Raw genomic sequence first — 12,952 nt, forward strand, 5'->3', positions numbered from 1 at the left:
TTTTAGTTAATCAGTGATTTAAGATGATATTAGAGTAGATGATCTAGGAGATTGTTCAAACCCCTCCAATCTTAGGGCGTATTTGGGAGTGATAATTGGACTAGTGATTTTACAAATATATATATATATATATATATATATATATTTGGGTATAATTGATTTTGTAAAATTGATTTTTAAACATGGTTCCAATCTTTTTAAAGTGATTTTCAAATATTAGAAGTAATTTTGAATTATTATGTTTGGTTTTAAAAGTGAATTTAGAGTTACCTAATTACTCAAAATTGTATTTTCTATTTGAGAAATTATTATTTAACTAAATAATTATGGTAAATATTTGTTTCTATTTATTATATTGTTAAATTCTTATATGCATGGTGGATATTTTGAGTAAGATGAATGTTCATAATAGATATTGAAAGAAAATTTAAATATATATAATTATTTATTTTATTAAAAATTTAATGGCAGACAATGCATGTCATCTTTTGAGTTTTTAAAATTTTAAAAAATAATTTCACAAATAACTAACGAATAATTTTTAACAAAACATAAATTAAATAGGCGTTTCGAGACTGATTCTTGATCAATCACTTAACAAAAATCACATATCAACTAATTACTCCAAAATCGATTTGAATTATTTTAGATTTTTCTAAAATCAATTTTAGCTCAAGTCAAATCTCATTATTTTAAAGAAAAGTGATTTTGGCATGGAAAAATTGATTTTGACCATCTCAAAATCACTCTCAACACATATCTTTAACTTTTGGATAATTTAATTTAAGATGCTTTAGTTCAACAATATTTGATAGAGAATTGTGTCATTGACCTTTAAAATGGTAATTCGTAACTTTTGTAAGCTATGTGTTACATTGGTAATTAATCGCTTCTTGAATGTAGAAATAGTTGGAATTAAACGTTAGGCAAAATGCACAAATTATCACTTAATTGCATAATTTTTTTATTTGATTTTTGGGTTAAGATTATAAGGGGAAATTGCTATTTTTAACCTTAAAAAAAATTCACCTTACAAAATTAACCTATTTTTTAAAAACTATTTTTTCTAATCTCCTTATTCTTTTTTAAGATTTTAAGTGGAGAACTATAGTAAAAATATCATTTTATCCTTCATTCAAGTGTTTTCTATTTTTCTTTTTTTTTTTTTTATTACAACTTTTCAACCCCAACTTCAATTTTAAATCTTATAGAAAAAATTTCCGTTAGGATTTTTCGTAGGATTAAAAAATTTCTAGTAAAAAGAATTCTTGTGTGAAATTTTCCTTGAGAATTGAAAAATTAAGGAAAATTTAATAAATTCAAATTCTTATTAAAAATTGGTGAGTTTTTTTCCAACTCAAAACTAAGAATGATAAATAAAAAAAAAAAAAACGATCCTCTTGAAAAAATTATTCTAAACTTATGTTTAAAATAACTAACTTAAACGTACTAAAAAAACTTGGAATTGAATTGGTCAAAAAAAATTAAATTAAAAGTTAGGGAAATTGAAATTTGTTAATTTTTTAAAAGTAAAAAAAAAAAAAAAAGAAAAGAAAAGTGAAATTGGTCTAACTAAGATGTAATTGGTCTAACTTAAGTTTGGTCTAATCAATTAAACTTAAGTTAGGCCAACTCCACCTTTTAGAAAAAAAAAATTAACAATTCCAATTCCCCCAAGTTTTAATTTTTTTCTAACCAATTTGAATTCCAATTTTTTCTAGTACGTTTAAGTTGATTGTTTTAAATTAAATTTACGGGAATTTTTGTAAGAGGATAGTTTTTTTCTAGTTTTCATATTTTTATTTCCCAATTCTTAGTTTTGAGTTGGACAAAAAATCTCAAGAATTAGAATTTATGAAATTTCCCCAATTTTTCTTAAGGGAAATTTCACGTAAGATATTTTTTATCATGAAATTTTCAATCTTTATGAAAAATCCCAACAAAAATTTCTTTCCCTAAAGTTTAAAATTGAAGTTGATTTTGAAAAGTTGTAACAGAAAAAGGTAAAATGTAAAATACTTGAATGAGGGATAAAATGATATTTTCACTATGTAGGGTCCTACACTTAAAATCTCAAAAAGTAAGAAAAAAAGTTAGAAAAAGTAGTTTTTTAAAAAAGATGTTAGTTTTATAAAGTAAAAACATTTATGAGTTAAAAATAGCAATTTCGGGATTATAAGTTTAGCTTACATCTTTCTAATGGTTCATTGACTTTCAATTATATCTAATACGAATTCATATATTCATATATTTGATCTATTTTTTAGGTTAAAATACTATTTTTGTTTACATACTTTTAGCCTCATTTCATTTTTGTCTATTTACTTTCAAATGTCAATTTCATCTTTATAGCTTCAATAAATCTTAAATTACTTATTGCTATTAGTTTTTGTTACCTTCTCTAAAAAAGAAAATTAGTCTTTATTAGTCTTTTGTCTATAAATTTTAAAATGTATTCTCATGGTATTTTTTAAAGAATGGAAATTAATATTATTATATAATCAATTTTTATTTAAAAAACGTACTTCAAAGTTTGAAACATGATATGGACAATGTTTAAATTTTATCAAAGGTATGGGAACAAATTATGAATATTTGTCTGGATTTGGTAGAAGAAGATCCAATCAATGGTAGCAAAGATACATAGGGACGTTCACGTGTGACCTACCTCTCTTTGTCATTTTGGAGTCTTTTCGATTGTCTATTTCTAGTCCTTGCGTCCCAAGCAATAAACATCCTATGCGAGATAGGTTGAAACGTGTAATGGTATTAGTTAACGTTATTCGATCATCCCTAATGTTTATATTCATTGTAATAATGAGGTTGAGTTTCAAGATTATTTATCCTTTTATTGATCTTTGAGTAAGGCTATTTAGGGGATACGCTCTTGTCGATACATTGCTCCAATAAGATCTTTGAATGAGAAAGAGAGCTTGATTGAATTTTTCATTTTATTGTAGGCAATTATCATCAATACTTAATTTAGTGATATGTCCATTGATATCGTTGGAAAACCAAAATTTTGATGTCAATATTGATACCCATATTTTAATATCTTATCTCTTTTAACATTCATCTATAAATTTTGGAAACATGTTCACATTAGAGTATTTTCTTATGATGTATTTATATGATGGTTTCCATGTCACATACATTACTTCTCGAGCCAAATGGGGTAGGGCTTGCATTCAGCATGTCCCATTCATCAAGTTCTGAGGGTCGACCTCGACCTCACCCTTGATCGAGGCCGAGGTCAACAAGGAGGTCATTTGGGCTTCTAGCTCAATCTATCTTTTTTCCAAGGCCCAAATTAGGTCACAACATGCTTTATTCATTAAATGGAGAAGGTGGGCCTTGGTCTCATCTTTGGTCGAGCACGCACCCAAACTTCCCTCTTCCAGTGCTCAATTTGGCTTTAGGGTATAGTTTTCTGGTTCAAGTTTCGTCTTAAAGTCGATTATATCCTTTGATCCAAAATTATTATACTCTTTGATCTAAAATCATCCATAACATATATGTAGAGAGAGAACTAAAATAAACTGAAACCTAAAGTGTATAGACCAAAATGATATTTTAAACCCAAAAAAATCTCCGGTGGGAATCCAAAATTTTCCAACCCATTCAGATCTTAATTGTTATCAAATAGACTTTGAAAAATAACTTTAATAAGAATCTTGAAAGGGGAAGAAATGGATTAGGAGTTTCTTTTTTCGGTTTTTAGTCTATAAAAACTCCCAACAACTTCTAAAAAATATATATATATTAACCACTAAATTATAAAAAAAGGTTGGTGAGCATGAATTTGAAAAATAATATATTTGAGGTATGGTTGAAATTCGTGATTTTGTTAAACCAACTTCAATAATATAAAATCTACTACTGGTTTTAAGCTTTAAACATGCAACAAAACTTTGAGAATGTGAAATCTGAAGGGCCAACAACATAAATATTTATATTATTATTTTATGATTGAGATTTTCATCTCCTCCATCATTTTATCTAGAATAGTATCGATTTCTTTTCAATCATTATTTGACACATCATTAAATAAGGTATAGTATGAAGAATTTTCTATATTACTAGAATACTATAAATTTTCTCATTCTATCTCAACAAAAACTTGGGTGCTCCCTTGAATGTACAGTCCAATAAAATATTGCCACATAGCAGTTTTATTTTTTAAAAAAATAATTTTTTCTAATTTATTTTTTGTATGTAAAGAAATGGAGAGCATATGAGTTAGATTGCACCTAATCATTATTCTTCTATCTCCTTCCTCTTTCCTCTACCTTCGTCATATCCTCCAAGAACAAGAGATAAAACTTAGGGGTGTTCAAAAAACTCGATGACACGAAAAAATCGATCAGCCCAACCCAACCTGTGCGGTTTGAGTTTGGTTAGGAACAAATAAATGAAAATTTTATGAGTTGGGTTGGTTAATGGGTTCATCTAATAACCCAAACCAACCCGAACCAACTCAAATTTATTATTAGCTTTAAAATATACATTTTTATTACTTATAACACAATTATTTATACATATATTGATTTTAATTTTATTTAATTTCAATATTTTTTGAATAATTTATTATTCAACTCTTTAAAGTAGTTTCTTTGTACTTTAGAATGAAATTTTTTATTATATAAATTGGAATTGAGTTGTTGATCTTAATTTAATATATGAAAATAATTAAATTAGATTTTTACATATTTACATTTTGGAATAAAATTTTAAATAAATGACCTAATTAACCCAAACAAACCCAACTCAAATATTTCAGGTTGGATTGGGTTTATTTTTAATAAGAGTTATTTAGGTTGAAGAAATTTAAAACTCAAATAATTGGGTTGGATCTAAAAAAGTCTTTCAATCCAACCCAACCCATGAACATCCCTAATAAATCCCATGAAAATTTGCACAATGATATTTGTTTTTCCATAAGTTTGCTGACAAATTGCATCCATTTGACCTAATTACAAGGAGATTCAAAAAGTAAGAAAATCTACAAAATCCAAAGTTTTAAACAAATTGAAAACTAAATCAAAGAATATCAAAACAAAAACCCAATTTCAAGACTAATTTTTTTTTTAAAAAAAGCACTTCCCTTTTAGGGGCAGTTTGGATTGAGATTTTCTCAATGTCCAGGAATTAAAGATGTCGGATAATTATATGTTTGAATAAAATTATTGGGAATCAAGAATGATTATGTTTGATTGTGCATGGAAATGCTATCAGAATTTTGTGAATAAAAAATGTGTTTGTGTTTCATTTATGAAATTAAGCATGAAAATCTTATTATAATGGTAATAGATTAATAATTAAAAGAATAAATAATATTCAATATTTCAATAGAAAAAATTAATTAATTATGAATCAATTTTATAATTAAAAATTAACTAGTTAATTCATTTTATGAATTTCATACTAATTATAATCTAACACTTAATCATTTTTATTATTAATTAAGTTCAACATTAGTAATTTAGTTTTAATTAAATAATATAAGAAAATATATTTAAATGAACAATATATTATATAAAATGTGAAGAAAATGAGATAAAAATATGATATATTAATAAAAAATACTAAAAAGTATTTTGTAAATGTGATATGTTTATAATGAATGGGATAATAAAAAATAATCACAATAAATAATTAACTTCTTATAAATAACCAGTTATAATTATATGTTCATAATGAATGGTCAAATTAAAATTAATCTCCATAAATTACTTTATTATTAAAAAAAACAATAAAGTAATAAATTACTATTATTGAAAATGAAGTTATACGTGGAAAATGAGAAAACTCATAGTTTTTTAAGGGAATGGAAAACATTTATATGTGGGGAATGAGAATGCCTGGAATAGTTTATTCCAAGGCAAATGGGTGAAAACTGTAAAACAAACATGAGAATTGGATACCCCATGCCAATTTCCATGTAGACAACCAAACGACCATTTACATCAATAGATTCAACATTCCAATACTTAAGATCCTAAACAAAATCCAACAACATGAATCATCGATTAAGAAAATCAAAACAACAATAACACCAAAACAAAATTTAGAACCAAGCATGGGAGCTTCCTCAAATAAGGGATAATAGATGGATTCTTAAGTAGGAAGAGGAAAATTTTGGAAGTTGCCCGAAGGACGCTTAACATAGGATAAGGAAGGAGGTAGGGGATGGAAAGAAAGGGAGGAGATGCAAAGACTAAACCCTTAAAAACAATATAAAAATAATATCTTTTGCCAATTCATTTAAAAGTTCCATGCATCATAGTCAAATCAATAAGTCATATTTCCACTACGTCGACTAACGATCAATTGAGTTAAAGAGATCATTTAGAATCATTTCTCAAATTTTGAAGATTGAAACGTCTCTTCTGAAACTTTAGAGACTAAATAGACACCAAGCTTAAACCTCAAGGATCAAAAATGTAATTTACCCTAGTTTATATAGTCACTACAAAACATTTCCATCATAGTCATCATGAGTAACTCTCTTTTTAATTAAGACTTCGTTTGGTTACCATTTTGTTTTTTGTTTTTGTTTTTGAAAATTAAACCTATGGACACTACTTCTGCCTTCAAATTCTTTCTTATAATTTAAAAAGCCAAGCCAAATTTTGAGAACTAAAAGAATAGCTTTCAAAAAGTCTTTTGTTTTTAGAATTTGGCTAAGAATTCAACCATTGTATTTAAGAATGATGAAAATCATTATAAGAAATGTGGGTGGGATAGACTTAATTTTTTTTTAAAAAAAATCAATCGATTACCAAACAGGACCTAAGTGATCCGTTTCTATTGTTTCCCTTTTATGTTCTCTCCTTTCTTCATCTAATAATGCTCGAATTCTTCAAATCCAAATGCATACACATAGAAGTGAATCAAAAGCAAAGAAGCTTAAGTTTGTTGTCACTACAAAGTTTTTAAAATTTTCATCTCTCAATTTTGGGTTGAAATTTTATGTTTTACTTTAAATCTTCTCTTTTTCATGCAATTATCTTTCAATTTTGTTGTATTATTGATTTCATACCTTATATATTTTATTAACTCATTTTAATATATACCTATAAAATTTTTATTATTTCATTTTGAGTGCATTTGTTTGGCTAGTTTGGATATTGTTTAATCTTTGGGTTAATGTTTTGGTATTATTGGAGGAGTATGAATTTAGAGTTCTGGATGGAGTATCATTAAGTTGCTATGATTATTCAAGATTACGAATATGTTTTAAGGGCATAATTTTAGACTTATGTATGAGGTATTATTGATATTATATGTGTTAGGATAAACACTATATTCTTAGGATCAATTATCCCTTTTTATGTTAATTTAATTAGAAATTAATAAATTAGAAATATTAATAATAAAGCACATAACACAAGCAATTTTAACGTAGGAAAACCTTTTCAAAGCGATGAGTAAAAAACCATGGACCAAAGTAAAATTTTTTATTATAATCAATAATGATTTACAAAGAGTTCTCCCTGTCACAACTAAAGGCACATACAATAAATATTTCAATGACAACAAATGATATTAACAAAAGAAGAATAAGTTAGAAAGATCTCACTTGAAGCAGTACCTAACTATTTACTGCAATTTGAATGTAGACAACTCTAAAAGAAATCTCTATCATCCAAATTGAAAACCCTCGTGTAAAGAACACACTATCGATTTTCAAATCGACGGGACCATGAATCTATTGGATTCAATGTCCTAAATCTCGTTCATCTTGGAGTTTGTAATTTTGTAGATACAAATGATTTATTTAATAACATAAATAGTATTTTATTTGACCTTTAGATAGCATTAACTCAATCTAATAAACTAAGATCCAAGGTCATTTAATGAAACTTGAACAATATGTGGTAGACATACCAGTGGATCGTGTTCAAATAATGACCTAAAAGGTCTGCAGTATATGGTTAAGGTTTAGTGTCTTATCCTTGTGACATTGCGGATATGACCCACTTTGTAATTGTTACATGAGTTGTAAGTGTTACAAACAATATGATCCATATTGTTCATGTGGAGACATGTGATTGGGGGATCCTATATAAAGAATTTATATAAGACCAGACCACAAAATGATTAATTTCTCAATATAATACTGTTTATTAAAGAAACAAACTTTTTCATTCAGATGACCATAGGTAACTTGACATTAATTCTGAATGAGTTGTGAACTTCTGTTAATAAAGGCAAACCTTTGATTTCTGTGGGTGAGAGTGGCTTTTCCGCCGACTCAATATATCGACCATTTTGAGATTTTGTCCGAGTAGGGAGCTGGGAACACAACTACATAGAATAGAATTCACTCCTTCCTATAGAAAGGGAAAGTAGATAAATTGCTCCCTTTCTAGTTAATTTCGGATCTTGAATAATGAGTCATCACCCTCTCATTAGCTTGAGAGGGGTTAGTTTATAGTTGGACTGTAAATTATTTGTTCATTAGACGAATCAGTGGCATTTAAGAAATTAGACGTAACTATAGGGGTAAAAAGTAATTTTGACCCAGTTGTAGTTACAAGCAATTTGTGAAGGATCAACTTACTGTTGATTGGTTATATCTAATGGATAAAGAAATATATCTAATGAAGAGTGCAACTATCAATCTTTAGTGTAGTTACTAGCAGCTAATGAATGTTGATTAATCCAATTAAAGAGTTTAGTTGGTTAATCTTAAATCACTAAAGCTTCTAATCTGTAAGCCTATTAGGTCCCCTTGTTAGCTCACTAAGTATAGAAGCAAGGATTAATTGTTTTTTGGAATAATTTGAATTGTTCAAATTATTTATAGGAATTTGAGTAATTAATTATATTAATATGATTAATATAACGTATGGTGTATATCGATGCATTATGATATATAGTTAATTATATATATGATTTATAATTAAAACTATATAATATGTGAGAGAGAAATATTTGAATGTGATCCAAATATTTTAAATGAATTTTATATTATAAATTAATATTTATTATGAATCCGATTCATATTAAAACTATTGGTTAAAAGAGGGAGGTTACATTATAATGCGATTATAAAAGCATATAATATGGTTACTAATGGTTAGTTAACCATATTATAAGGATTATGTTAACATTATTAATATTATTTGTTTAATATTAAATTAATATTAAATTAAAAATCAAATGGGGAGTTATTTCAGTAAATGCGGGGGAGAGGGGGAGTTATCGTAACTCCCTCCTCCTCCCCCTCTTATTCTTCTTCTTTGCATAAAAATTCTGGTGGTTGAAGGTAATAATAATAATAATAATAAAATAAATAAATAAATAAAAGATCTCTCTACAATTTGGCTCTCTATCGAAATTTACAAAAGCCCACACTTCAATCCTTGGGTCCTGAGAATAACAAGGACTCCAATTGGTGGTGTTCTTATTGGAAGAAGATCTCTTGGGATTCAATCTTTTCAATTGGTATCAGAGCCAATGGATTGTCTTTGATTTAGTTTTAGGATATCAATTTTGATTTTGGTGGGTGTTTTTTCTGTACTCTCTTCATGTGATGAATGTTGTAATTTTCATTTGAGTTTTTTTTGGCTTAGATGTTTACTATATTTGGCATTTAGATTCATATTCTTTGATTTGATCAATTTTAAAGGGCTCGTATGTTTTGGGCGTTTTATTTAAGCAACCGAGTCTGTAATACAAGTCTATATCGTTCGTGGTTGATGATGCTGCGAAGAACGCTGGAAAATAGAGGTTTTTTTTTTTTGCTGTAGATATCATGTTTTTGGACTGCAGCGCCACGACACTGTACCCTAGGGTTGTGACACTGCGACGCGAGGCGAAGACATGAACTTCACCTAGCGTCGCAATGCTACATCGCAAGGAAAAAGCACAAAATTTCTGTTGCGTCACAATGCTACGTCCGTTCGAGGTCAAGCGCACGCGTGTGGAGGTTCCCTATTCAAGGCTCACAATTGCTGTTTTTCCTTCATTTTGATGTAATTTTATCCTTTTTTAATCAAATCAATATAATTCGATTATATTAATTTAATAATTTTTTTAGGGTGCCAAATATTGGTATATTAATGCTTTTTATATAGTTTAATGTGTATGTGATATATGCTCAAATTATATGATTTATATGTTGCATATTGTATGCCATATAGATTTAAAATCCCACCATAGGTTTAGCATAATCATGCATCATATTTAAATATAAATATTATATTTAAAGTTTAGGTTATTCCTAAAGTATGCACATGCATGATGTATATCATATAGTATGCATGTATATAATATAGTTTTAATATAATTTCTTTTAATGTATGATTAAAAGTATGCTTATTATATAGTTCATTAATAGTATAAATATAAGTGTTATATTATGATAGTATGTACATGCATGATGCCCATATAGTATGCATATATATAATGTAATTGTTATTTTATTTCTTTTAATGTATGATTAAAAACATGCTTATTATATAGTTTATAATAGTATAATATAAGTGTTATATTATGATAATTAATGAAAAAGAAGATGCATGTAGCATGACATTACTTAGATAATATAGTAGTTATATTCTTTTACTATCATTCATATGCATGTTATAGGTTTTGTAATTCATTAATTTATAAGAGTTATATAGTTAATAAATTAGAAATTAAAATCTATAACCTAGAGTTGCATGCAAATATAGATTTGGTTTAAAATTAATTTCACATAGACCTATAATTAGAAATTTTCTAATGAGATTAGAAATAGGTTAATCTTTTATTTTTTTTTCTTTTAATAGGATTAACTTAACTAATAAAAGATTAGTTTTATAAAATAATTGTCTATAAGGGACCTTTGTCTTAGGACGATTCTGTCTAGGCTAGGTTTTTTAAGCTGACGAAAACAAAACACCCCTACCTAGGAACTGACTTAGAAGGTGAATTAGGCAAATATTTTTTAAGCATGCAATAAATAATTTGATTTATTAAAACGTTCAATAAACCAAATCATATATTATCCCACTATTCAATATAAATGTTATATTAAGCAAATTAATTATGATTTGGTTAAATTAATTACCTGAGTTTATCTAAGTTAATAAACCCTAGGTTCTAAAACACTTAGTGGAAGGAAAAAGAGATATATTTGATATGTCAGTTTTCCACCCATGTTCTCTCTAAAGGTTCACACTGTGAAATCCATGCTTGGCCTCGTGGTATCCTGGGCGAACCCTCCCTTAGGAAGGTATTTTCATAGATCAATATCAAGGTGAATGGAGAGAGTATTTATAGTAAGTGAGAGAATGACGTATGTTAACACATCCTACGATCTTCTTCATTAGTATGTGATGTTTTTTCATGGTTGGCCTCATGGTGCCCTGAGAGTGTCTCCCTTAGGAAGGTGTTTACATGGAAAGGGATAAAGCAAACTTTAGAAATGAATAAGATCGCTATAGTCAATTGCACCAATTATGTTCTTCCCTGAGGCTGACTAATTAGAGCAGGGCTATAAGACTAAAAATGAAGGATTACACTTACAAGAAAACATTAAGGGGTTAATGATTTCTTAACCAAATTGAGGGTAGTTAAATGTTATTGGAATAAGAGTCATTCTGGTGTAATATTTAATTGAGAATGTCTCTATTTAGTGAAAGAATAACTGTGCACCCTGAGGTGGCATTTAATCTAAATCACTAAAGTATCATTACAAAATTAAATAGTTTTAGGGTTCATTTAGAATTTTGCTAAATTGATTGGATTAAATGAGTTTTTCCTTGCATATCTAATATAGATAATTTGTTTTGAACCAACATCTTCTTAATCATGACTAGCGCTATTATTTCTTTGCTTGGCACCGATAAATTAACCAAGAAAAACCATGTAACTTGGAAAAACATGATTAATATCATCTTGGTCATCGACAACCTCAAATTCGTCCTAACGAAGAAGTGTTCTCCAATTTCTAGACTCGCTGCTTCACGAAATGTTCGTGAAGCATATGACAAATGGACTAAGGCCAACAATAAGGCCAGGGTCTATATGTTATTGGCAAGCTTGACTGAAGTCTTGGACAAAAAGCATGAGCCTATGATCACTGCACGCGATATCATAAAGTCATTGCGTGGGATGTTCAACCAACCGGCTACACATCTCAAGCATGATGCTCTAAAGTACATTTTCAACACCCAAATGAATGAGGGATCTTCTATTAGAGAGCATGTCCTTAGCATGATGGTCCACTTCAATGCGGCTGAGATGAACGAGGTTGTCATAGACGAGTCTAGCTAGGTAAGATTTATTTTGGAAACTCTTTCGAAGAGTTACCTTCAGTTCCGTAGCAACGCTGTCATAAACAAAATTGAATATAATATTACCACCCTTCTCAACGTGCTGCAAACTTATGAGTCCTTGATGGAAGTCAAAGGACTACACGGGGAAACACCCCCAACTTAACTCTTAGTTGTCCCGAGCAAGCCTAAGTTAGAAATGTGCATACATTCAAACAAAAGCATTTTTTTTTCAGTTCAAAGTTTCATTCTTATATTCAAAATTGACAAATTCAAGTTGGTACACCTTCATCTTTACTTCCAAATGATCTATACCTTCAAGTGTTCTACACACAATGAATTGATTCTCATCTATTTTCTCAACAATCAAGGAAATAAGGATATAAACAAACATTTAGAAATTCAAAGTTTTGCTAACAAATGGTTGAAGCTTATTTTGAAAAGAAAAGGTCTTTCTTGCAAAATCATAAAAGAAAAGACTACCTAGTTTTAGTTTACTTAAAAGCCTAAACTAACAGAAAGGAGATATCCAACTTTCAATTCCTCTTCGCCCTACACTGGCCCGTTATCGGTCTATGATGTACCAAACTTGCATTGGATAGAGGCAATTCTAATACAAGGGTGTCTTTTTATAAACTCACACACACCAAACGTAATTGACATTTCTTTTACTTAGAGGGATA

General features: G+C 28.3%; 1 protein-coding gene across 1 annotated transcript; it reads left to right on the top strand.

Moving 5' to 3' along the window:
• The first annotated feature begins 11,805 nt into the window (after positions 1-11,805).
• Positions 11,806-12,270, top strand: LOC120080998. Its single transcript, XM_039035681.1, has one exon. It carries the CDS (start codon positions 11,806-11,808, stop codon positions 12,268-12,270), a length of 465 nt encoding a protein of 154 aa, XP_038891609.1.
• The last annotated feature ends 682 nt before the right edge of the window (positions 12,271-12,952 follow it).

This window comes from Benincasa hispida, chromosome 7, assembly GCF_009727055.1.
Source record: "Benincasa hispida cultivar B227 chromosome 7, ASM972705v1, whole genome shotgun sequence".
NCBI classification, from domain to species: domain Eukaryota; kingdom Viridiplantae; phylum Streptophyta; class Magnoliopsida; order Cucurbitales; family Cucurbitaceae; genus Benincasa; species Benincasa hispida.